At 32.9% G+C, this 27,951-nt stretch overlaps 4 protein-coding genes across 4 annotated transcripts; all 4 read left to right on the top strand.

Moving 5' to 3' along the window:
- The first annotated feature begins 161 nt into the window (after positions 1-161).
- Positions 162-1,742, top strand: LOC109165366 (anionic peroxidase-like). Its single transcript, XM_019314090.1, has 3 exons — positions 162-512; positions 617-811; positions 1,078-1,742. The coding sequence occupies exons 1-3, from the start codon at positions 201-203 to the stop codon at positions 1,636-1,638; spliced, it is 1,068 nt and encodes a 355-aa protein (XP_019169635.1). The 5' UTR covers positions 162-200; the 3' UTR covers positions 1,639-1,742.
- A 4,976-nt stretch (positions 1,743-6,718) lies between these two features.
- LOC109165367 (anionic peroxidase) lies at positions 6,719-8,239 on the top strand. The gene is made up of 3 exons (XM_019314091.1): positions 6,719-7,094; positions 7,191-7,385; positions 7,592-8,239. Exons 1-3 carry the CDS (start codon positions 6,783-6,785, stop codon positions 8,147-8,149), a joined length of 1,065 nt encoding a protein of 354 aa, XP_019169636.1. The 5' UTR covers positions 6,719-6,782; the 3' UTR covers positions 8,150-8,239.
- Positions 8,240-14,056: 5,817 nt separating this feature from the next.
- On the top strand, positions 14,057-15,457 carry LOC109165365 (anionic peroxidase-like). The gene is made up of 3 exons (XM_019314089.1): positions 14,057-14,437; positions 14,520-14,714; positions 14,804-15,457. Exons 1-3 carry the CDS (start codon positions 14,123-14,125, stop codon positions 15,359-15,361), a joined length of 1,068 nt encoding a protein of 355 aa, XP_019169634.1. The 5' UTR covers positions 14,057-14,122; the 3' UTR covers positions 15,362-15,457.
- A 9,231-nt stretch (positions 15,458-24,688) lies between these two features.
- Positions 24,689-26,822, top strand: LOC109165364 (anionic peroxidase-like). The gene is made up of 3 exons (XM_019314088.1): positions 24,689-25,042; positions 25,902-26,096; positions 26,189-26,822. Exons 1-3 carry the CDS (start codon positions 24,737-24,739, stop codon positions 26,744-26,746), a joined length of 1,059 nt encoding a protein of 352 aa, XP_019169633.1. The 5' UTR covers positions 24,689-24,736; the 3' UTR covers positions 26,747-26,822.
- Positions 26,823-27,951: the final 1,129 nt, after the last annotated feature.

Raw genomic sequence — 27,951 nt, 5'->3', positions numbered from 1 at the left:
GAGAAATATCAAAATAGGCGAAATTAAATCAAATCTCAGTTAGCTTGTCTTTATCAACAATAATAATATTTTATTAGTGATAGAAGAACATCCACTTCCAATTTTCTATTTAAGAAGAAGATCAGAAATCATTTTGCATCAATCAAGGCCTTCTTGTTCATACATAATCAATTCCTTTACTGTACTGTGAATCGGTGAACATGGCTTCCTTCATGAAACAGCTCAGCCTAGTCCTTAGTTTCATAGCCTTAGCCCTAGCAGGCTGCGCTGTTTACCAAAACACACAAACCGCCATGAAAGACCAGCTTAAGGTTACCCCGACATGGCTGGACAGGACAATAAAGTCGACCAACCTGTTGTCACTTGGTCTTGGGAAACCCTCCGGCGGTAAGCTTTCCGATGAAGCCTGTATATTCTCCGCCGTTAAAGAAGTAGTGGACGCCGCCATTGATGCAGAAGCTCGAATGGGCGCTTCCCTCATTCGTCTCTTCTTCCATGACTGCTTCGTTGATGTACGCAAATTATTTTAATATGTACGATGATGTTTTTTTTTTTTTTTTTTTTTTTTTTACCTTTACTGCATTGGGAAAGAAACTATTAATGTATTTATCTGCAGGGTTGTGATGCAGGTCTTCTGCTAAACGATACGGCTAACTTCACCGGAGAACAGACCGCCGGCGGCAATAATAACTCAGTCCGAGGTTTTGGGGTAATAGAACAAGCTAAACAGAATGCCAAAACCAAATGCCCAGACACGCCTGTATCTTGTGCAGATATTTTATCCATTGCTGCCCGTGATTCTTTTGAGAAAGTAAGTCCATTTAAAAAATATATAATCTCAATTGAAGCATGTGCTCTATCTCAACTAAAAACTTATGTTGATAGTTAATTACACATTAATGATTATATGCTCAACAATCTCATCTTGTAACTTTTGTTGTTAATTAAAAGCCAGATATAAATGAACTTAAATTATCATAGCTGACTAGTTCAAACATGTAAGGTCAATAAGTGGTTTTAGAATGTAAATCATGCATAATGCATGGTTTTGTGATGACTGTATGTTTATATTTACAGTTTACCGGCGAAACGTACACCGTGACTCTGGGAAGACTCGACGCTCGAACGGCGAACCTCACCGGAGCTAACACCCAACTCGTGGGACCAAGCGAAGATTTGGCGTCGCAAATCAGCAAATTTGCGGCGAAAGGGTTTAACGAGACGGAGATGGTGGCCTTGTTAGGATCACACACAATCGGGTTCGCGAGATGTCCGCTTCTGTGCGTTAGCGCTTTCATTAATCCCGCTCGGGTCTCCACTCTGAACTGCAACTGCTCGGGAACTGTGAACAGCACCGGGTTGGTGGGCCTGGACCCCACTCCGACAACGTGGGACCAGCGCTATTTCTCCGACGTCGCCAACGGCCAAGGTCTTCTGTTTTCCGACAATGAGCTGATACTAGGCAACACGACCAGCGCCGCCGTCCACAGGTACAGGGACGCGATGAATGCCTTCCTGAACGACTTCGCCGCCGCCATGGTGAAAATGAGCAACCTGCCGCCGTCCCCCGGAGTGGCGCTCGAAATCCGCGACGTTTGCAGCGAGGTGAATGCCAATACTACAGTTGCATCCATGTGAAGAATGAATTGAAGATCCTCGATCTCGATCTGTTTTGGTTTTAGTTTTCCGTGAATTATCTACATTTCATGCAATAATGAAGAAGACTGAACGTCGTTGACGTACATCCAGTACGTACGGCCTCCGATGCAGATCGATCATCGATATGATCAAGCTGTACTATGTTGTTGTTACTATGTTCATCAAAATATGAGACGCTATGCGCCTAATAATATATACATTTACTAAACTATAACTAAAAGACAATACTAATTATAATAATATATATACATATAATATTTTATATACTCCGTATAATAATAATTAGTACAAAATTTGTTGACCTCATTGTCTAGTGTTTGAGATTTTACGAGTGCATTTTATATTAAATAGAGAAATTTACTAATTTTTTGAATAAATAAAAAATTGAAGAAAGAAAAATAGAGAATATGTTCATGGGAATGGTTTGATACCCCTCTCACTTTTTTTGTAAAGTGTCTTTCTCGTGATTTAATGCATTAAGTCTTTGCTTTCAAAAAAATAGAGAATATGTTCATGTGAAATTTTCTGTTATTTGAAATACAGAGAATAAAGAATGAAAAATTAAAAAAATAAAAAATCAAAGAAAAAAATTAGAGAATTGAAATAAACGCAAGGTGATTTTTTTTTTTTTTTTTGTGTGAATTGAAGTGTATACACACACCTTATTTTATTTCATGTTAACATGAAATATGTGCATTTACAAAAATATTTTTTCACAAAATCACTAGAGGGTCGTTATATTCTGGACCGCGGTGCACATGCACCGTGGTCAAAACGTCACCGTTTCTTTAAGTAAAGAAATGACGCGCCGTTAGTGTTAACGGAGCGCGTATTTTTGTATGTTAATTACCAACTGACACTATAGTATATTTAAACCGAACTGCCTCACGTATTATTTTTATATTATCAAATGAAACTGCAGTTATATCAAAATAATATTGTAGTTGTGGTGAAATGAAACTGCAGTGTATATAAAATGAAATTGAATAACATTTCACATATTTGAGTGTATATTGTACAATGAAGCTGTAATTATATCAAAATGATCATGTAGTTCTGTTTTAATAAAACTATAGTATATATAAAATAAAATTAAATAACATTTTCATATATTTGAGTTTATAAATATCGAATGAAACTATAGTTATATCGAAATGAAATTATAGTTGTGTTGACTGAAACTGCAATGTATTCAAAATGAAATTGAATAATAGAGTTACTTTTTATGGAAGGGTGCAGAACAGCGAGAAACGGATAACGTTTCTTTTCATTAAACAAAACGACGTTGTTTTGATGCGAGGTGCATAATTGATTATGCACCGCGGTCCACGATATAATTTGCCGAAATATAGTGAAACTTTTTATTGTTGGGTCACCACAATATCCACTTCAAGACTTGGACATTCTTTAGGTTTCTAGGCCACTGGGTAAGTTTCATGTTTAGCCCATTTACTAGATTAGCAAGACGTATTATTTAATTTTCAAAGAACAAAGTAGACACATGGTTACTCGTGGGCCATGAATGAGAGGACGGCAAATTATATCGTGCAGCAGGCGCATAGTGCATTATGTGTCCTAGTTAAAACCACGTTATTTTGATTACGTTTTTTTTTTTTTTTTTTTTTTTTTGTCTTTTAGAAATTCAGTTTCCGTTTCTATCATTAAATTCAAAAAAAAAAAAAAAATTATTTCGAACGTACATAAACTCATAACAGAATATACATAATCTAACATAATGCATAATACACATAATAAATTAATAACAAAATACACATAATCTAACATAATACATAATACACATAAACTCTTAACATAATATACATAAACTCATAACAGAATACACATTATATAATATAATATATAATACACAAACTCTTAACATAATACACATAAAATCTGAACAATAAAAACAACGTCGTTTTAGTCAAGGCGCACAATGCATTGTGCACCTTGGTGCATGATATAACGACTGTGAGAGAACCAAGGTTGTAAAACTCGGCCGCCTAGCCGCCTAGGCGCTAGGCGGCACAAGGACTTGGCGTTTTGGCCTAAAGGCGGCCAAAACTCGGCCGGCCGCCTAGGCGGCCAACTCGGCCAACTCAGCCCTGCTCGGCCGAGTCGGCCAACTCGGCTGAGTCGGCCGATTTCGTCCTATTTTGACTAATTTTGTTCAATTTTGACCGATTTTGATCGATTTCGTCTTTCATCAATTATTGGTTTTAATATTATTATGATGTTATGACTTATAAATTATCATTATTTAATTTATTTGAACGTGTTATTTGATTGAAAGTTGAAAACAGGCTCATTAAAATTGTCAAACTACAAGTCTGTCACTATTTTTTTAATTTTTTTGGTGCCCGCCTAGCGCCGCCTAGATTCCGCCTAGGCGCTGCCTGGCCGCCCGACTAGCGCCTAGCGCCTACTGCAACCTTGGAGAGAACACAAGTCATGTTCAGTTTAACTAAGAGCATCCACATCTATACGTTTTGGATAGATTTTTTGAGGAAGCTTGGTTTATATGAAGGAGAGAAGGTGAGGGGAGAGAGAAAAAATAAACCTCCATGCAAACACTTGATTTTTGGCAGTGAAGTCGGCCCACCACAGCCCAACTACAACGCCATTTGCCTCGCGTGAGGTGCAGCTCTCGCGCCCGCCCAGTTGGGACGCGTGCACTACATGCCGGCACCCATAAAAAATACCGTTTTTTTATTTTACTTTTTCTCTTCTCTCTCATCTTTTCTTTCATAGTCACGCCTATAAAAATTACCATTAGATTGTAATCTTAAGAATAGTCTGACAACATCACATCCATGTTCACCAAATCATGGCCACCTTGTCAAATGGTAGCAAATTACTCCGTATTATTTTGTGAACCCCAGATAAACCCCACTCTATGATATAATAATTACCAAATGATAAAGTGCGCTTACGGAGTAAAGAAAATTATGTATTACTCCACCTGTCTCATTTTATATTTCTTGTTCGAATAATGTTGTTTGATTGAAATGATTTTTCATTCAATTTTCATAATATTAAGTTTAGTAGTAATATACAAAATTTATATATTTAGAAACTAAATTAAAAGTGTTATTAAATACAAAAAGTCAAATTTAAAAATAAGTAAAAAAAAATACTAATAAAAATATGCAAAGAATAAATAGTTAGTTTGACAACTGAATAGTAGACATGACAGCTAAAATGAGATAGGAGGATTAATTATTTGTTATAGTTGATATTGTTGTTTAAATTGGGATAAAATTATAGGGATGTAAAACACAAACCAATGAGTGAATTACAAATGTGATAATACGACGCTTAATGGAATTCGCCGCAAATGATCTTTTTTGTGTGTAATTTACCTCTTTTGTGTGATTTATGAGTTATTACATAAGAACAAATTTTATCTTGTAGTCATTCTCAAAGTAGTGGGTGGAAAATTTTCATGTTACTCAAGAAAAAATGTGAAAGGAGTACTATAGGAATCAATATAGCGTTGGGCTAATTTTGACAATTGGAAGCTAGCAGCCCCATTATATGCAACTGGGCGTTGTAATTTGAACACAGATAACAAAGGTATATTCCATTTGAACACGCAACTCCATTTTTAATATTCGACGAATCTTCTTACATTTCCTTCTTTGGATTTTAATTTAAATTCAATGCAGAAAAAAACAAAAAAGAAGTTAAATTGCATATATATAGTTATAAGCGACGAATCAATACCTCGGATTTACATCATAAAACTAAAAAACAGTAAGTGTGTTCTTTTTCCGTCTTTCGAATTATAATTCTCGTCACATGTTCTTATTTTATCAGATAAAAAAAAAACAAAAAAAATTACAAAAATAGTAACACATCTTTTTCTGTATCAATCACACTTGTTACAAGCCCTCGACAATCAGAAATATATAAATAAATAATGGACACATGCTATAATACTTCGCGTGGAGCCCACTTAGCAAATAATTGATATATAAAGATAAGCTTAGCTTTTATTATGTGATGACCGTTGACCATGGCAATATACAAACCACAAAATGAGATGATCCTGAGTTCGATTCTAATTAATATTATTTTGATCGAGATCATTATATTGCACAAGATTTAATTTAATTTAATTTCACAAGACATATAAGAAAAAAAACAAAACAAAACAAAACAAAAATTATAAAAAAATCAGAGTTAGCTAAAATAAAAAAGTACATACACCAATTATAGTTACACGATAGCACAAATCAACAACTCTTTAATTAGAAAATACGGAGTAATAAGAAAAGTTAAAATGGGGGACTAACAAATACTATTAATTAATATCATTGTCAGACTGTAGTTTAATAGACTGCGAAAAATGTAAAATATAAATATATCAAAATAAAAGAAATCAAATCTCAGACTCTCAGTTAGCTTTTCTTTATCAACAACAGGCCCGGATTTTGGACTGTGCAAGCTGGGCTACAGCATAGGACCCAAATTTTAGAGGGGCCCCAAATTTTAGAAGCTCAATATTTTATTTTTACCTAGTTAGTATAGTAATGAAAATTAAACGTTTTTAATTAAACCAAAAACCTAAAAGGCTTTATAAAAAAATGATACAAACATGTATTTATTGTATTTTAACTTTGAGGTCAAAGGTTCAAAACTTGTGCACACTATTATTATTATTATTCCATAATATGTCTATTTTTACTTGTGCGTTGCACGGAAAAGATTTGTTATAATCTTTAAATTATAACAACGAATATTATATAGTGCAATTGATGAAATGAGTTGTATCGAATGTGTTTTTTTATATTGCCCATTATCCGTGCGATGTGCGTGCGATACACGGATAAATTTTTTGTGTTATATACGTAGTATTTTGATAATAAAATTACGGTATTTGTTTTAAACATTTTAATTTTGGTAGGGCCTTATTTATTTTTACTCAAATAGGACCACAAAAATTTAAAAATAGGGCCTGATCAACAACAATAATAATAATTTATAGGGAAGAATAATAATAATTTATTGCTGAAAGAAGAAATTTCAAGGTTCAAATTTTCTATTTAAGAAGAAGAAACCATTGTGCATCAATCAAGCCCTTCTTGTTCATACATCAATTCCTTTACTGTACTGTAATCATGGCTTCCTTCATGAAACAGCTCAGCCTTGTCCTTAGTTTCATAGCCTTAGCCCTAGCAGGCTGCGCTGTTTACCAAAACACACAAACCGCCATGAAAGACCAGCTTAAGCTTACCCCTACGTGGCTGGACACGACATTAAAGTCGACCAACCTGTTGTCGCTTGGTCTTGGGAAACCCTCCGGCGGTATGCTCGGCGATGAAGCGTGTGTATTCTCGGCCGTTAAGGAAGTAGTGGTCGCCGCCATTAATGCAGAAGCTCGCATGGGTGCTTCCCTCATTCGTCTCTTCTTCCATGACTGCTTCGTTGATGTACGCAAATTATTTTAATTTGTACGATGATGTTTTTTTTTTTACCTGTACTGCATTGGGAAAGAAACGGACTGATATTAATGTATTTCTCTGCAGGGTTGTGATGCAGGTCTTCTGCTCAACGATACGGCTACCTTCACCGGAGAACAGACCGCCGCCGGCAATCTTAACTCAGTCCGAGGTTTTGGGGTAATAGAACAAGCTAAACAGAATGCGAAAACCAAATGCCCAAACACGCCTGTATCTTGTGCCGACATTTTATCCATTGCTGCTCGTGATTCTTTTGAGAAAGTAAGTCTATTTTGTGTGGCCATTTTTGAGTGACCATTTTGTGATCTTAGTAAGTAAAAGACTAAAGTACTCTCTATAGTGGGTGAATTTTAATAAAAATAAAAAATTAATAAACAATTCTGTGCCAGACAAACTTATACCAATGATTATCAGGTCAACAACATATACAGTTTAGCATTTTTGTGACCATATATTTATATTTACAGTTCAGCGGCGCAACGTACACGGTGACACTGGGAAGACGGGACGCTCGAACGGCGAACCTCACCGGAGCTAACACCCAACTCGTCGGACCAAACGAAGTTTTGTCGTCTCAACTCAGCAAATTTGCGGCGAAAGGGTTTAACGCGACGGAGATGGTGGCCCTGTTAGGTTCACATACAATCGGGTTTGCGAGATGTCCGCTTTTGTGTATTAGCGCTTTCATTAATCCGGCTCGGGTCTCCACTCTGAATTGCAACTGCTCGGGAACTGTGAACAGCACCGGGTTGGTGGGCCTGGACCCCACTCCGACAACGTGGGACCAACGCTATTTCTCCGACGTCGTTAACGGTCAAGGCCTTCTGTTTTCCGACAATGAGCTGTTGAAAGGCAACACCACCAACGCCGCCGTGAGGAGGTACAGGGACGCCATGGGTGCTTTCCTCAACGACTTCGCCGCCGCCATGGTGAAGATGAGCAACCTGCCACCGTCCCCCGGAGTGGCGCTCGAAATCCGCGACGTTTGCAGCAGGGTGAATGCCAACTCAGTTGCATCCATGTGAAGAATTGAGATTCTTCTGAAATAATCTTATTTCACCCGTGGTGAATTGGAGAATCTTAATATATCAAAAAATAAGAAGATGAAGAAAAAAGAAGTTGCTCTCTGTTTTCGTTTTAGTTTTGGCGACCCAGATCGATATAACGATCTGATCTACCCAACTTATTTGACTGTACTACGTTGTTGTTATTATGATCATCAAAATGTGAGATGCTATATGCTCCTAAAAAGTAGTGTACTTACTCCATATATGATATATCCTTCTCCCATATATGATATATCCTTGTATGTATTATTTGTCGTATTCCAATCTTTTTCATATTCTTGTGCTACCAATCTGAGCAATTATTGCACGCATTATTCAAAACCTAACCCATGTTTAGGAGAAATTATTGATTTAGGGGTGTTTGGTAAATAGCGGCAAATTATGCGGTGGAATCGTGTCTATCTTATAATATAGTTCAAAAATTATGAACATATAGTTCTATAATTATGAACATAGAGTTGTGAACATAATTATGAACATATAGTTCTGTAATTATGAATATAGAGATTCAGTAATTGCGAATATGAAGTCCAAATATGAATATAAAGCTTTATAATTATGAACATATAGTTCAGTAATTATGAACATAGAACCGTTTTCACCTTGCAAGGTGGACACGGTTCCACAGCATAACGATTGGTAAATAGCTGTTAGTTGATCGTGTTAGTAAGTTTGACTAGTTAAAAATACTAACTGATTGTAAAAAGATGTTTGATAAATTAGTTGTTAGCTAATAGTTGATTACATATATACAAAATGACTTTCTCGATCAAAAAACTTATCAAAAAACTACTTTGAGAATTTTTTGAATTTAGTGTTTTAAAATAATAAATGGTTACACAAAGCTAATTAATTAAACATTCATATTGATTATTTAATTAAGTCAAATAGTACAATTAATTATAATTAAACAAGCTAAAATTAGTTGATAGGTTAACTATTTTATCAAATATAGCCATAAAGTGATCAGTTTTTATCTTCAATTAATTTTAGGGGCGGCTAAGGAACTGGGCAAGTGGGCAACTGGCTGTGCAGCTGGCGATGATGACAAAGGGTAGTACCATACCGTAGGGATGGCAATTGAACCCGCCCCCAATGGGGAAAACCGTTCCCCGCCCCGACGGGGATGGGTTCGGGGATTTATTTCGGGGAACGGGGGCGGGGATGGGGGGAATTTTTCAATCCCCGTCGGGGACGGGGACGGGGACGGGGAGGGCATTTCCCGCCCCGGCCCCGACCCCGATCCCCGCCCCGTCGCCGAATCCCTGACTAATAATATTAATATTATATATAAATTAATATCTCTCTTGTATATATTTAATCATATTCTTGAATTTCCATGTAATTAGTATTCTAGTTTAGGTACATACATTTTATGTTCATTGTTACCGTAATACCGTACATATATCTTGTATAAATAGGCTATGTTTATTTGTTTAAATTATTATTGAACATCAATGTATTATATTCTTCATTCTCTATCTCTGCATATTCTCATGGTATTAGTAGATGATTTTTTTTTTTTCATCTTTGCGATTTAAGATTTTTCCTTAACAAAACTGTGTTTCTCTAGTTTTGTTAAGAATGCATATTATATTATGTGTGTTTTTAAAAAAAAAAAAAAAAAAAAAAGTAAGCATGAATCAAAACGGGGCGGGGATTCCCCGTCCCCGAAAAATCCCCGCGGGGACGGGGATGGGGAATAATTCCCCATCCCCGCCGGGGAACGGGGCGGGGACGGGGAATGGGGGGACATTTCAGGGACGGGGACGGGGACCCCATTCCCCGCCCCCGCCCCGCCCCGTTGCCATCCCTACCATACCGCTCCCTGTTTAATCACTATTGAATTTGAATTATATAAACTCAAATAAGTGTCACACATACACGTCGCAAACCTATTTAGAATTACTCATAAAGTACCCTAAACCTGTTTAACATATCTTAACAACAGATAAATATATACTATTGTGTATTCAGGTATAGGCTTTTTATTATTATCCAAATCCAACAAATGACTAAATATTCTATTACATCATATTAAGTGATAACTCCAACTAAATTGGTTAAGTTGTTGACTTGATAATCATAAAATTAATCTAGCGGAATTGTCTATATTTACATGAATTGTTTGAACCAGTCAGCTATATATGATCAATCTATGTTGATTTAACTCATTGTAGTCTTTCACCAGATAGAGTCACAAGTAATGGTTTACCTAGTGAACTCTCAAATAGGGCAAATTATGATGTGCATCGATGCAAAAACGACGTCGTTTTATTAAAAACGCGCGTCTCCCCTTTAAAAAAAAAAAATCAGGTTCGATTCCCAACAACAACATATGAACTAAAATTTCAAAATCGATGAACTATAATTCCAGAATCTATGAACTAAAATTCCAGAATCTAATCTATGAACTAAAAATTCCAGAATAATGAATTAAAATTCCAGAATCGATGAACTAAAATTCCATAATCTATAAACTAAAATTCTAGAATGAATGAACAACATAATATTGTTGCTGGGAATCGAACCTGAATTTTTTTTTTTAAAGGGGAGACGCGCGTTTTTTATAAAACGACGTCGTTTTTGCATTCGTATGCACCAGTGCATACGGATGCACAGCATAACTACTCCTCAAATAGTGATTGCGGATTCTAAAATTGTTTTTACATCAACTAAACCACATTCGATAAAGAAAAATAATATTAGTAATAATCAAAATTTTGGAGAATTATATTTCATTTATTTGATTACCTCTTTTAAGGCCTTTATTAGGTTAAATATGGAATAAAATGAGCGCATTCTTGTTGAACATGGCAGGCGTGTGACCACCACAAGATCCCAATTGACATTAATAGTCCCATATGTGATATGTCTTCCTTGCCAACGCAGCCGTGTGGCCACCATGGTTTCACCACCATTGAAAGGTCAATATCTTCACATATCGTTCTCCTCCTCGAACTTATATATATATATATATATATATATATATATATATATATATATATATATATATATATATATATATATATATATATATATATATATATATATATATATATATATATATATATATATATATATATATATATATATATATATATATATATATAATTAATTAATTAATTTTATATATTATCTGTACTAATTACAATTCAGAAGAGTAGTTACAAGTTATATTATTTTTAATTAGTGGAGACCACTTCTTTCCCCGTATTTATTTGTATATTTATATCCATATCTCAGTGAAAGCTGGAAACAAGGCCAAAATCTTTGAATTGTGCCTCCCACGCAACATCTTGGAAAGTGATTGATATAATATTAAATTGGAATATAAATCTCCTTTAACAATAATTAACATACCAAGTTTTAATTAATCAATTATAAATAAGGGAGAAAAAAAATTAAACATACTTTTAAAAAGTATTACTCGTGTAACCGAAATGTGTATTTTAGGTGAAACATGTCTTGTGACTCTAGCTCACAAAGGATCACAATGACATAAATAAAGATAAGTTGTCCATAATTGATCGGGTCAAATCAAGAAGGCCAATAAACAGCTCTCACAATGAGTCGACTTGAATCCTTAGTTACCAAGTCAACTTTCCTACGAACTTGTCTGGGATTGCCTCACACTCGTTACATGGCTTGACTTTAATTTACTAAATGATGAAAATTAAACCCAAAAAAAAAAAGAAAAAAAAAACGTGATCTATTGTTTAATATGTCTTAAATGACTATGTGGGTAAAGTACGATTCTCACACTAGAAGCTTACATATTCGATTTTTACCAATTAAAAATTTTTCGATCAAACTCGTTACACAGAATTTTTCTAATGCAGTTCATCAAATTAGGTATAATTTGTCCTTATTCATAATACTACATAATCCATATAGTATTACTCCAAGCAAGACAACCGACAGGAAACTCGAAAACGTGAAGCAATTTAGTACATACTAATACTAATATAATATGAGTGTATATATAATGTGTGGTACATACATGTTTGACAATTAAAGCTGCTCTTATTTATAAGTTATAACGTGGATTTGGATAAGATTGAAGACTATGCTTAACATTCTTCGTTGAACAAGGGTTCATATAATGCAGTTGTACCAAATCCGATGTCTTTTAGGATCGACGGCTAAACTGTTGCAGAAAAGTCAAGCTAAGCAACTATACCTAAAATTATAAAAGAAAAGAAAAAGCAGAAATTTACTTTAATGAAATGAAATGGATCACTCAACCCCATTTTCAATCAACTTGATCATTATATTTAGGAAAAATGGCACTTTTTCCCCCTGAGTTATATACTTATAGCACTTTTTCTCCCTCAATTATTTAGGTAAGCACATTAGCTCCCTCAATTATTCTAAAAGTGGTAGTTTTTTCCCCTGATATATTAAATTGACATTTCTACCCTTAAAGTAAACATTTTATTTATTTTACTTCTCCAACAAATTATCGCGTATACGTAGGGATGACCACGGTTCGGATCAAACTGAACCGAACACTATAGCAATTGAATTAAAAGTTTCCAGTTATGATTCAGATCTAGAACCTAATATTTGGATTTCAATTTATTAAAATTATGAATCAAAAAAATTGGATCTTGAACCGTGAATCGGAGGTTCTGGATCCGGTTCGCGATTTTGAACCGTCTTTATTTTAAAATTTTATTTTTTATTTTAAATATTCTAAATTCAAAAATAAATGAATTTTATTTTTTCAGTTCGGAACATTAACCATCCATTCCGGTTCGCGATTTTAATAAACTCTAAATATCGAGTTTCGATTCTAAATTGTAATTGGAATATTTCGGTTTGGTTGCTATAGTGTTTGTTTGATTTGAACCAAATTATGGTCATAATTTGTTGCAGAAGGAAAATAAATGAAATATTTATTTTAAGGGTAAATATGTCTATTTAACATTTCAGGGAAAAAAACAGCCACTTGAATAATTCAGGGGGGAAAAGTGCTATAAGTATATAACTTAGGGGGAAGAAGTGCTATCATATGACATTTGACCATAATTGCTAATTTTTGTGAAAGGGTAATAGAGTATTTTTAAAATATTATGTAAACTGTGGTCATGTCACACAACTAATTGTCCAAAAAGAAAAAAAAAAGTTTAACTAAGAGGATGTTGGCAAGAGAATAATTGAATTTGTGGTCTTCTGTACAATAATCATGTTTTACCCATTTAACCATCCATTTTTTTCGAGGCAAAATTTACTTTTCTATGACTATGAGAAGTTCCTGGGAAACAACATGATTATTTATCTATTTTTCAAATTATATATATATATATATATATATATATATATATATATATATATATATACTCCGTACATATACTCACATTATTTGGATGAATGGTACTATACTTAATCCTCATCATAGTCTTCAACCCTACATATAGCACACTTAACATTTTATATTCACATATACTTAAGTCATGATAATACAACTCACCTACTCCATTATCGTCAAATTAAACAATATCAAATGAATAAAATAGTGGTCTTCGACGGAGACTTAAAGGGCTTAAAAGGCTGAGTCCAATATTCTGACATTCGAAAATACTAACTGCTAGATAAGTATAATAAAATAAAATTGATCATTCTCTGTGTTTGATCAGGATAGTTAGTATGTTGCATATTAGCAGCAGGACAAACTCATATTATTAATACAAAATACTTCGACCATAATAAATTATCTTATATTATATTATGTTGCCAACAATTAAAAATTCAAATTAGAACAAATCAAATCTCAGTTTGCTTCATTATCAACAATAATATTTTAATACTTATCGAAGAACTTTCCCTTTCAAGTTTTCTATTTAAGGAGGCCTGAGAAGCCATTAATCCTCAGCTCGACCAATCATTTCTCCTTCATTCTTCCATTGCTGTGATAATCATCATATCATGGCTTCCTTTGTCACTCGGCTCAGCCTGGCCCTTAGCTTCATAGCCCTAGCCCTAGCTGGCTTCTCCATTTACCAGAATACCCATACAGCCATGAAAGGGCAGCTTAAGCTTACCCCAAATTGGCTGGACAACACTTTAGAGTCGTCGGTGGCCAACTTGATCTCACTACGCCTTGGCATCTCCTCCGGCAAGCTTTCCGACGAAGCGTGCATATTCTCCGCCGTTAAGGAAGTAGTGGACGCCGCCATTGATGCAGAAACCCGCATGGCTGCTTCCCTCATTCGCCTCTTCTTCCATGACTGCTTTGTTGATGTACGTACGCTAATTTTGTACGATGATGTTTTTTTTTTTTTTAGGAAACAGATTGATAAGTGTGTTAATGTATTATCTGCAGGGTTGTGACGCGGGTCTTCTACTAAACGATACACCTACTTTCACCGGAGAACAGACCGCCGGCGGGAATAATAACTCAGTCAGAGGTTTTGAGGTGATAGAACAAGCTAAACAGAATGTGAAAGCCAAATGTCCCTATATACCAGTATCTTGTGCCGACATCTTATCCATTGCTGCCCGTGATTCTTTCACAAGAGTAAGTGCATTTGATCATAAATATTAAGATAATATAAGGTTCGTCGTCATGAACATATATTTATATTTGCATTTGAACGTGGTTTACAGTTCACCGGAGAAACGTACACCGTGACTCTGGGAAGAGGCGATGCAAGAACGGCGAACCTTACCGGAGCTAACACCCAACTCGTCGGACCAGACGAAGAATTGGCATCGCAAATCCAGAAATTTGCGGACAAAGGGTTCACCGAAACGGAATTGGTCGCCTTGTTAGGTGTTCACACAGTTGGGTTTTCGAGATGTCCGCTTTTATGCGTTCCCACTTTCATCAATCCCGCCCGGGCCTCCACGCTGCAATGCAACTGTCCGGTGAGTCCCGACAACACTGAGTTGGTGGGCCTGGACCCCACTCCGTTATCGTGGGACAAAAGTTTTTACTCCGACGTCGCCAACGGTCAGGGTCTTCTGTTCTCCGACAACGAACTGATGAATAGCAACACCACCAGCGCCGCCGTTAGGAAGTACCGGGACGAGATGGACGCTTTCTTGACCGATTTCGCCGCCGCCATGGTGAAGATGAGCCTCCTTCCGCCGTCCGCCGGAGTGGAGCTCGAAATCCGCGACGTTTGCAGCGAGGTGAATGCCAACACAGTTGCATCCATGTGAAGTTCGTTCTCATCGCCATCTGTGATTCTGTGAAAGTTTTACTCAACTGTTAAGATTTTTCACTTTATGTTTCTCAAATAATTTTTTTTTTTTTTTTTTTTTTTTATGTCCAACAAAAATTGTATTACTGAATAAAATTTATAAATTTGTTATCCAATATACGTTTTATATCTATAAAAACAAAATAGAGAGCATTTGGAAGGATGTAAATCATGGGATAGGAGCCTGCTTCCACACTGCCGCTAGTGAGACTTGATCCCTGGTCATTCTTCCAAAGTTTCACCTCTACAGTTGAGCTACCCATGCCAGCTAAAATTTATATTCTAATATTATAAAATAGTGTAATACAATTCTATTCTAATCTATACTATATATAAAAATAACCTTCAAAAAAAATACTATATATAAAAATAAAATCATGAACTTTAACTTGCCTTCCAATTCCTAAAAAATATCTCTTTATAATAAAATATATTGTTTTATGTTTTCCTATCCGTTGTATAATTCTATGTTAAAATTCATATTCTAATATTATAAAATAGTGTAATACAATTCCTATTCAAATCTATACTATATATAAAAATAAAATCTTGAACTTTAACTTCCTGCCCAATTCCTAATAAATCTCTCTTTCTGATAAAAATATATTGTTTTATACTTTGGTATTCGTACTATAATTCTAGGTTAAAATTCATATTCTAATATTATAAAATAGTGTAATATAATTCTTATTCTAATCTATACTATATATAAAGAAAATCCTAATCTTTAACTTCCCGCCCAATTGCTAAAAAATCTTTGTTTCAGATAAAAATATATTATTTTCTACTTTCATATTCGTACTATAATTCTAGGTTAAAATTCATATTATAATATTATAAAATAGTGTCGTAATACAATTCTATTATAATCTATACTATATATAAAAAAAACAAAATTCTGAACTTTAACTTCTCATCCAATTCCTAAAAAATAACTCTTTCTAATAAAATATATTATTTTCTATTTTCCTATCCGTTGTATAATCTATACTATTATTAAAAACAAAATTCTCCTTTATTGCAATTCCGCCAAAACAATAGAAAATAAATAATAATAATAATAATAATAATAATAATAATAATAATAATAAGTAATACTTATTAAGTAATTTTCATTTCCTTTTGTATAATAATCAGTACTACTTATTAAGGAATAATAATAGTTAGTCAATTAAGGAATAATAATACTCATTTAGGAATAATAATAATCATTCAATAAAAAACATAATCAGTAATACTTATTAAGGAATAATAATCATCAGTCAATTAGGAAATAATAATACGTATTAATGAATAATAATAATCATTCAGTATAAAAGAAATAATAATCAGTAATACATATTACAGGGCGTTTGGTTGAAGGGAATTTAAATTCCTTCCCATCTAATTTCAAAGGCCACAAAATTCCTTTGTTTGGTTGAAAGGAATTGCAATTCCCCCATTTTCATGGAATTAAAATCTCATGTCCCCACCCCCCCCCCCCCCCCCCCCCTCCGAGATTTTAATTCTTGGGAAAAAAAGATAGTGATGAGTCAAAATTACCCCTTCCTTTTTTAACCTAAATTTTTAATGTCTAACAACAAGAATGGACATTTTTTACTTTATACTACTTATTCCCTTTCAATTCCCATGTATACCAAACATTGGAATTGCAATTCCCAGTAATTCTATTCCTGTAAACCAAACACCCTATTATGGAATAATAATAATCATTCAATTAGGAAATATATAATAATACGTATTATGGAATAATAATAATCATTCAATAGAAAAAGAATAATAATCAGTAATACATATTAAAGAATAATAATAATAATAATAATAAGTCAATTAGGGAATAATAATACTTATTAAGGAATAATAATAATCATTCAATAAAAAAAATAAGTAATACTTATTAAGTGATTTTCATTTTCTTTTGTATAATAATCACTAATACTTATTAAGAAATTAATAATAATTAATTAATTAAGGAATAATAATAATAATCATTCAATAGAAAAGTAATAATAATCGATAATACTTCTTTAAGGAATAATAATCATTAGTCATTTAGGAAATACAGATACTTTTTTTTTTAATACCGATACTTATTAAGGAATAATAATAATCACTCAACAGAAAATAAATAATAATCAGTAATATTTATTAAGAAATAATAATAATCAGTCAATTAGGAAATTATAATACTTATTAAGGAATAATAATAATCATTCAATAGAAAAAGAATAATAATCACTAACACTTATTAAGGAATATAATAATCAATAATATTTTTCTTTTTTCATTTTCAGACAATTAGGGATCCTTTCCGTTTTATTTTCTGTAATAATCTGTAATTGGACAATTATTTGCTGGAATTCAAGAAATGATAACATCAGAAAACTTAATCAATTCAACTCATTTCATCAATTGCACTATATAATATTTGTTGTCATAATTTATATAATTGTATATTGATCTAAATATTTTTTAAATATTATAACAAATTCATTTCGTGCAACGCACGGGTAAAAATACTAGTTATATATAATACAAATTAGGTAAAAGTATCCACGAGGTCCTTGTACTATATCGTTTTGTTCAATTTAGTCCTTATATCTTTATTTTACTCAATTTAGTCCCTGTACTTTCAAAAGTTGTGCAATTAAGGACAATAGTTAACGGTGCTAATATTATCGTTAACTTATGTTACATGACGCTGACGATATTTTTATTCCTAGTCATATATTACTTTATAAATATTTAAAATTATTTATTTTTACCACTAATATATTAAACTAGTATGTCCAAAATAATTACAACTATGGGTGTGTTTGGTTGGTGGGTTTTGCCCATAGGAATGTGTATGAAAGTGATTGTTGTTGTTTGGTTGATAGGTTTTAAAACACTACTATGGGTTTCGAATACCCCATCAATTGAAAAACCCATACCCAAATACAATAAGGGGGCGTTTGGTTCAGGTTATATAACATAACCAAGGGAATGTGACATTCCAAAGCTCACATTTCTATGTTTGGTTCACATTATCTCAGGGAATCTAACATTCCCCAGGAATGTCACATTCCCTCCACATAGGATTTTGAAGGGAATGTGATTCCCTTCAATTTCTAAGGTTATGTAAGATAACATTGGTTATGTTAGTTTATATATCTCTCTCTCTCTCACACACACACATATATAATTATTTTTGTAATTATATATTTTTTATTTTTATTATGTTAGGTTAGCATATAAAATAATTTTGTTTCTCAAGTTCAATATTTTAGTTAATATTTTAAAATCATGTAATTATATATGGTACCGTTATCTTATTTATTTATTTTAATTTTTAAATTTATTAAAATATATGAAAATATGTTAAGGATATTATAGTGTGTGAATAAAGATAACCCTAAACCAAACATGATTATATTACATACCTCAATTTTAACCAAACACAGGAATCTAACATTCCCAGTAATCTAACATTCCCAGCAATCTAACATTCCCTAGGTAATCTGACATTCCGTGAACCAAACGACCCCTAAGGGTTTCATTCCCTTATTCATTTTCAAGCACTACTATTAGTAACCATTCTCATTCCACCCTACTACCAAACATGTTAAATACTTTCACCAAAACCCATTACCATTACCAAGTATTTGATACCCATTCCGATTCCGATTCCTATGTGCGAACCAAATACACCCTATGTTCTTAATAAGATTTAGGCTCTGTTTGGCAAACCTAGCTGAAAAGCTATAAGCTAGGAGGTGAAAGCTGAAAGCTGAAAAGCTATAAGCTCGGAACTGAAAATTAAAGAGCTGTTAAGCTAGCTGTTATGATTGAAAGTATTTGGTAAAATTAGCTTTTTGATAAGCTGATAAATATAAAAAGACTAAAAATGACATCTTCATAAAATTTAAATTAGTTTGTTTACATATTAAAATTTAACATTTTGTCTCTACAAAAAAATTAACATTTTGAAATAAAACTATTAGCATAATCATGATCTAGTATCTCATAATGAAGTAGCAATATTGTTGCAAATCTCATAATAATAATAATAATAATAATAATAATAATAATAATAATAATAATAATAATAATAATAATAATAATAATAATAATAATAATAATAATAATAATAATAATAATATTTGCGGTGAAAGTTGCGGATAAAGGAGAAGAGAAGGGTTTTAAATTTTTAACTGGGAAGGGTAAATTATGTCATTTCTTTAAAATAATAAGGATAAAGATGGAAAAAAAAAGTTAGGAAGCTAGGGGCTTATTTTGAAATGCTACCTAAGGTAGCGTGCCAAAATAGGTAATTATATCCTACACCACCGCGTGCGTTGCATTGTGCACCCAGATGCAAGACGACGTCGTTTTAGATTTTTTTTTTTTTTTAAAATTTCGCTACCCAGTGTTTGGCGGTTAATTTTTCTTTAAAAAAAATCTCATGTTCAAAAATGTACATAATGTTATACATGAATGTACATAATTGTATACATGAATGTACAAAATTGTATAACAAAATATACATACTGTTTTTTAAAAGATAATACACATAATCTAACATAATACATAATAAACATAAACTTTTAACATAATACACATCAACTCTTGACATAATACACAAAAATTTTCTGATTCGGATGTACATAATTGTATAAAAAAAATGTACATAATTGTATAATAAATGTACATAATTGTATGAACAAATATACATAATTGTATGAACAAATATACATAATCACAGCAACTTCCTACCGCGCCTCCCAAAACGACGTCGTTTTGGGAGGCGTGCGGCGCACAGTGCTACGCGCGCCGTGGTGTAGGGTATAACGATTGGCCAAAATAAGCTATTATTTTAAAACATTACCAAACAGAGCTTATAGCTTATTACTAGCTTAAAATAAGCAATAAGCTCTTAAATAAGCTCTGCCAAACAGAGCCTTAGACAATTGTCTTTAGTTTCGCCACTTTTTAAAGTAGTGAGACTAAATAATTGAACAAAATAAATGTATAAGGACTAAATTGATCGAACAAAATACGATAGTACAAGGACTTCATAGGTATTTAATTTGACCTACAAATTACTATGTTACAAGTTCAACTCCCAACAAGAGTGACATAAATGACCTTCTTGGTTTGTGTTGGTCAGCTATGACAACTTATGTTGATTTACTTCATTGTGATTTTTATTTGCTAGGATTACAATGGAAAATTTACCTAGTGCGGTGAAAATTGTAATAAAATAAAATATTTATTATTTATACATCTAAGATATATTGATCTATCAAAATTACAAATTATTATGATTTACTGAAATAAAATACAAAAATATTTAAACAAACTTCTTAATGAATTGAACCTAATTAAGGGACCTAAACATGACATTAATTTGGTAACCACAAGGTTTTAAATTTGACCATCATATCCTTGTAAAAGTCTATTTATTTTCATGGGTTAAGTTAGCTAGCTAGCTATGTGAATTTGAATTATGTTAATTTATCTCTTTGTGGTTCTTTATCAGTTATTATCACAATAACAATGTAGACTTCACTTAAAACACAAATCAGAATACTGCAGTGGTTGTGGCATGAAATTAAATTAAAAATAATAATTAATTTTAAAACGTATCTGATCTGATTTAAAAAATAATAATTTTAATAAATAATAATTTTAAATATAAGATATGGATTGTGAAGTTATAATTTAATAAATATTGATATAAATGTTAAACTTTTTTTTTTGTACATTAATTTCAATAGTTTTTTTTCTTTCTTTATTCGATTTCCCTTTCTCCATTATTGTATTGACGTATAATTTTCACGAATATAATCAACTTTGACGGACAAAATCCAAAGATAACGTGTGGCGGCCACAGTTTCATACAAGATGTCAAGGGACCGGCGGCTGCGTGCATGCCACGTGCAACATTTGTGAAATTCTTCTTGATTCCTTTTTTCCTTTTCTTCTTTCTTGAAAAAAATAGAAACAGAAATTATATGTAAATAAAATAATAATAATAATAATATGGTTTCCATACTCCATATCATATTGTGCATTGCACACATTTCATCGACAAAGAAAGCCACGTGCAAACGCTTGATTTTGACATTTTACAACTTACAAAATGGCACCTAGGTAATATCACGTCATTATTTTAAAGAAAATTTAATAATTTTATTACATGACAAATCTAGCTGAAAAGCTATAAGCTAGGAGCTGATAGCTGAAAAGGAGCTGATAGCTGAAAATTGAAGAGCTGTTAAGCTAGCTGTTATGATTGAAAGTATTTGGTAAAATTAGCTTTTTGATAAGCTGATAAATGTAAAAAGACTAAAAAAGACATCTTCATAAAATTTAAATTAGTTTGTTTACATATTACAATTTAACATTTCGTCTTCTAAAAAAAAGTAAACACTTTTTAAAATAAAACTATTAGCATCATCATGATCTAGCATCCCATAATGAAGTAGCAATATTGTTGCGAATCTCCTTCATCTCCATAGAGGTGTGACTTAAATTTTCGTTGATGGAGATATTACTACTTGAATCTTGAAGTTCATCGGGCGGTATGTAATCTGGATGCTGCTCAAGCACATTAAACACCATGTCATCTTGTGAATTCTTCCGAATATAATTATGTAGTGCAAATGTGGCCATAATAACATCAATTTGGGTCTCCTCACTAAACCGCGGCATTTTAGCAAGTATCTTCCATCTCTTATTCAATACTCCAAACGACCTCTCAATACAACTTCGAAGAGAAGAATGTGTGCGATTGAATGCTTCTTGAGCATTAGTTGGCGGTTCTTGTTCAATTTGAGATTGAAGCCATATTGCTAATTTTAAAATAACATTAACATTAATAATAATAATAAGCTAAAGTTTCAACATAATTGTGTAGCAAGAAACAAGACTAAGGAAGGGATTGACGTGAAAGTTGGGATAGGAGAAGAGAAAGGGTTTTAATTCATAAGGTTAAAATATGTCATTACTTTAAAATAATAAGGGTAAAGATGGAAAAAAAGTTAGGAATCTAGTAGCTTATTTTGAAACACTACCTAAAGTAGCATTCCAAAATAAGCTCTTATTTTAAGCTAGAAGCTTATTTTGGAAACATTACCAAACAGAGCTTATAGCTTATTAGTAGCTTAAAATAAGCTATAAGCTCATAGCTTAGCGTTGCCAAACAGAGCCAAAGAGTATTTTTTTTTTTGCATTAATTGGATATAAAGAAAAAATTAAACAGAAAAGAAAGGGAAAAATGACTCACCAGCTAGCACCTAGTACAGGAAACCCTCTATTTTCAACATCTATTCTCATATGTAAATATGAATGGGATGAATTGAAGAAGGTGTTAGCAACGCCATTATTTGACCTCTGCTAACATAATTATGATCCACTCAGTCATTCTTTTCAGATCAAGTACAATTAACTTTAGTTTTCCTGTATATGATCGGGTCATTTTTTGTAACTAAAAAATAAAAATTGCATCGTTATATATGGTAATTTAAGTAATCGGTCAATCAACGTTTAGTTTTACATCTAACGATAAGGTGGAGGTTCGAACTTCACTCAAAACCTAGGGAGTCATTGGAGACCTTGACCAATTAGTGGTGCCAATAAAAAATTTCTTGTGTGCAGAACTGTATAGACGGTGAAACATTTAGAACACATACAACTTGAGATTTATCTCTTTCCTGAATCTTGAGGGTGCATTCAAGGGGTCAATGATATAGTCGGGAAAAGTTGGATTTTATACATATAACGCGTTTTAATTTTTTTTTCCTAGAAAATAAAAATATGTATTATTTTCGATAAAGGCGTAGATAATCTTTCTTCGAGCAAATATCAATTTCGGTCCTACGAGTATTAGCAAAATGACGGTTTTAGTCCACATGTTTAATTCCTACCAATTTTCATTCACAACTATTGTTTTAGTACCAATTTTAATTCATGACTATTATTTTAGTACCAAAATTCATCACGTCGGTCACCCATCAATTTAAGACATCCCGAAATTTAAAAATTTTAAAGGAATTTTCATTATTTTCAACTTAATATTCTAATTTGAGCATAAATAAATGAATTTAAGCCATAAGATTGATCCCAATTCGTCCTACCTTAATTTGAGGAGGAAAACAGCGAAATGGGATAGATCATAGGGCTTAAATCCCTTTATTCATGCTCAAATATGGATCCTAATTTGAAAAGCACGAAACTACCCTTAATAATTTCATATTCCGGCATATCTTAAACGAAGGAGTGACCGGCGTGATGAATTTGACACTAAAACAATAATTGTGGATGAAAATTGGTACTAAAACAATAGTCGTGGATGGAAATTGATAGGAATTAAACATGTAGACCAAAATTATCATTTTGTTAATACTCGTAAAATCAAAATTGGTATTTGCTCATCTTTCTTCTGGTCCAACACTCAAACTTGTATAATGGACGAATTATTCGTCATTTCAGACCTACCGGCTAGCGCGACTTTTTTGTTTTCCATAAAGATTCGATAATTGCATGGTCAGATGCAAAGTTTGAAATTTGATGTTTGCCAAATCCTATCATACACCACAACATGCCTCAGGGCCAAGTGGCACCTGCAAACATTCCTGTCATAATCGATTTTATTTTTTATTTTTTAATTATAAGGAAAACGCGCATCTACTACTCATGTATATAGTATTGGATAAATCTCGTTTTGTGACTCTAGTCAGCAACGTAATGCAGTACAAACAACTACTACTCAAATGTGTGCACTGAGTAAACCTCGTCTTGTGACTCTAGCCGGCAAAGCATTGCACCTACAAACATTATTGCCATTATATCATTTTATTTAATGACGAGAAAAACTCACTACTCGAAAATGTGTACTGAGTAAACTTTGCATTGTGACCCTAGCCGGCATAGCACCACAAGATAAATTATACTAGGTTGCACATAGCTAACCAGTTCAAATCAAAACGGCCAATAAAACACTTCCACTAGAGTCAAACTTGTAACATTATGGTTACTAAGTATATATTACTCCGTCAAACAATATACTTGGTAGGCTAACGCTTCTATATTCCTTTATAAGTGTGTAGCTGTTCACACAATGCAACATATAACAGAATTTAAATGTTAATTAAACTTGATGTTTTAAAACTTTTCCAACAAATATATTACTACGTATATTACACGGTTAACTAATTAATCAAAAAATAAAATAAAAAATGACCCCAACCACTTTCAAATGTTCTATTTAAGGGAAACAACCTTAGAGGCAATTATATATTCATCCTCAAATCCTTCTTCATTTTCTACTATCTTACAGTTTACTTTGACCATGGCTTCCATTGTGAGTCGGCTCAGCCTTGCGCTGAGCCTCATAGCTCTAGCCCTAGCCGGCTACTCCATTTACCAGCACACACAGTCAGCCATGGAGAGCCAGCTCATCAAGCCTCTCCCGACATTCCAATCTGCCAACGTGTTATCGTATCCCAGTGACCGCAAATCCTCCGCCGGCGGCAAGCTTTCCGACGAAGCTTGCGTCTTCTCCGCCGTTAAAGAAGTTGTCGACGCCGCCATCGATAACGAAACTCGCATGGGGGCTTCCCTCATTCGTCTCTTCTTCCACGATTGCTTTGTCGATGTACGTATATACATAATTAAGTAAAACCTATATATACATGCATATCATTATGTATATTAACACGATTATATTAAAAACCAATAACAATAATATATATATATATATATATATATATATATATATATATATATATATATATATATATATATATATATATATATATATATATCTATATAGGGTCAGGTTCCTGTGAGGTCAGGTCTTCCCGTGCGGTCAGTGCGGCATACACCATTAGGTATGTAAAAATGCACCACACAGTGTTCGAAAATACACCATTATGTGTGGTGTATTTTTTTTTTTGTGGTGTATTTTTTGACATTTCATTCTGGTGTATTTTCGAACACTGTATGGTGCATTTATACATACCTAATGGTGTATGCCGCACTGACCGCACGGGAAGACATGACCTCACATGAACCAAAATCTATATATATATATATATATATATATATATATATATATATATATATATATGATCCTATCAGATAATCGTCGCCCTAATTTTTTTTTGTTTATATATATATATATATATATATATATATATATATATATATATATATATATATATATATATTTAACTATCTTTCTTTCACTTTCTTAGAACGCACGCGAGGTTCCTTTCTGTGTTATTTAATGAGTTGTTTTCAACTAATTAAACATTGGTGTGCATGAAGCATTACGTTAAAACAAAAGTCATCACCCACTTATCTTATAATTGGTGTACCTAAGTTATCACACGTTCCTGTCGAAGTGACACAACAAACATATATGTCAATAGGTCACATGCTTTAATGAAAAATATTATTAGAGTATTATCTAATACTAAATTTACTTCTTCGTAAAAATTTGTGTGTATTAGGGTTGTGATGCAGGGCTTCTTCTGAATGATACGCCCACGTTCCAAGGGGAACAGGGTGCGCCAGGAAATAATAACTCTGTGAGAGGGTTTGAGGTTATAGAACAAGCTAAACAGAATGCAGTAGCTAAATGTGCCGATACACCTGTATCTTGTGCTGACATTTTGTCTATTGCTGCTCGTGATTCTTTCGAAAGGGTGAGTCTTCAATATTGTATATAAGTGTTGCCAATAATGTCAATATGTTACATGTATACATGTATTTATTTTATTTATATTTGCGTTAACAGTTTACTGGAGCAACATACACCGTGACCTTAGGGCGACTCGACGCAAGATCCGCGAACTTCACCGGAGCTCTTAACCAGCTTGTCGGTCCATCGGAAAACCTGACTGAACAAGTCAGGAAATTTGGCATAAAAGGATTTAGCGAGAGGGAATTGGTAGCCTTGTTAGGTTCACACACGCTAGGGTTTGCCAGATGTCCGGTTTTATGTGACAGCAGAAACATTAACCCGGTTCGGGTCCCCGGTCTGCAATGCAACTGTCCTGTAACTGATACTGACCCGGGTTTGGTCGGGCTGGACCCCACTCCCGGTACATTTGACCAACGTTATTACGCTGACCTAGTCAACGACCAAGGCCTCCTGTTTTCCGACCAACAGCTGATGAACAGCACCACCACCAGCGACGCCGTGACGACGTACCGGGACTCCATGGATACCTTCCTTGCCGACTTCGCCGCCGCCATGGTCAAGATGAGCAACCTGCCGCCGTCCACCGGAGTTGAGCTCGAAATCCGCGACGTCTGCAGCCGGGTGAATGACGTCTCTGTTGCATCCATGTGAGAATTATATTCTCATTCTCTATCTGTGAAATAACCAAAGTGAAAATTTAACTTTGAAAAGTGAAGATTTTCACCTATGCTTGTTGAAAATAAAGGACGTCTTCATATATTAAATGTTCAATAATTATATATTTATTCATAAATACTCTTTATAATTCTTCTACAACAATCTAACTTATGAACGGTTAATGAATACAAATTGTGACATATTATAGTATGTTTGACTCATAGTCACATATAAGTATATGACTAATTCAATGATAATTAATAAGTCGTGAAGAAATTAACTAATGCACCAATAATATTAGTTATACCAGATATTATGGTACATGTTAGAAAGATACGTGATGACAAATACAGCTTAATAAATATTAAAGTAATAATTATTATACATACTATTATACTAATAACAATAATAAGTAAATGCTAATAATTAATAATCTATTTCTAAGTCGCCCAAATCTTACTAAACTGTTATATTGTATAGTTCATCTTTATAGAGCGATTGATCGTAATTTGTTTATAGGTATTGCATTTTGTTTTAAAATTTTATCATATTAATTAAAAGTATTATATTGTTGATTATTAGAAAATATAAATTTGCATAATTAAATTATACCAAAAAAAAAACTTTACTAAAAAAAAAATTATACCAAAAAAAAAACTAATTTTTTGTCTCTTAATTATACTGTCACCTCTTTTCATTTTTCAATTATTTCGGAAATATTTTTTTTTGATATTTTAATTGTTGGTGAAGTATAATTTTTAGTGTGCCATTTTTCTTACTTATTTGATTGGGTAAAATTTTTTTTTTTCCTATTATATTCCATTTTCTTTCCGTCACTTTCCTACTCATCTAACCACAACTTCAAATATTGCCAGAATTTTCAAAACATGTGTGTTAGTTTCCCATCATCTAGAATTCTAGATACAACATCAATCTAGCTAGCTACCTAGCTAGACTTTTCAAAAATAAACTTCTCCAAAAGCTAAGGGTACTACTTTCATCGAAAATAACATTCGGAATGATATTTTTGTGTGTTTTTGGAGAATGAAAAACTTGTAGTGATTATCAAATAGTGTATGGATAAACTCTATACTATTTAGTTTTTGTGTAATACTCCGTAATCAATAAATTGTACTTTTTTTTTTTGAAAATACTGTTCAACATGTTTGATTAAGAGAATATTAATAAGAGTTGAACTT

This window comes from Ipomoea nil, unplaced genomic scaffold (assembly GCF_001879475.1).
Source record: "Ipomoea nil cultivar Tokyo-kokei standard unplaced genomic scaffold, Asagao_1.1 scaffold3069, whole genome shotgun sequence".
Lineage (NCBI taxonomy): Eukaryota > Viridiplantae > Streptophyta > Magnoliopsida > Solanales > Convolvulaceae > Ipomoea > Ipomoea nil.
Note: the sequence above shows the minus strand (reverse complement) of the source record. Positions and strands in the feature narration are given on the sequence as shown.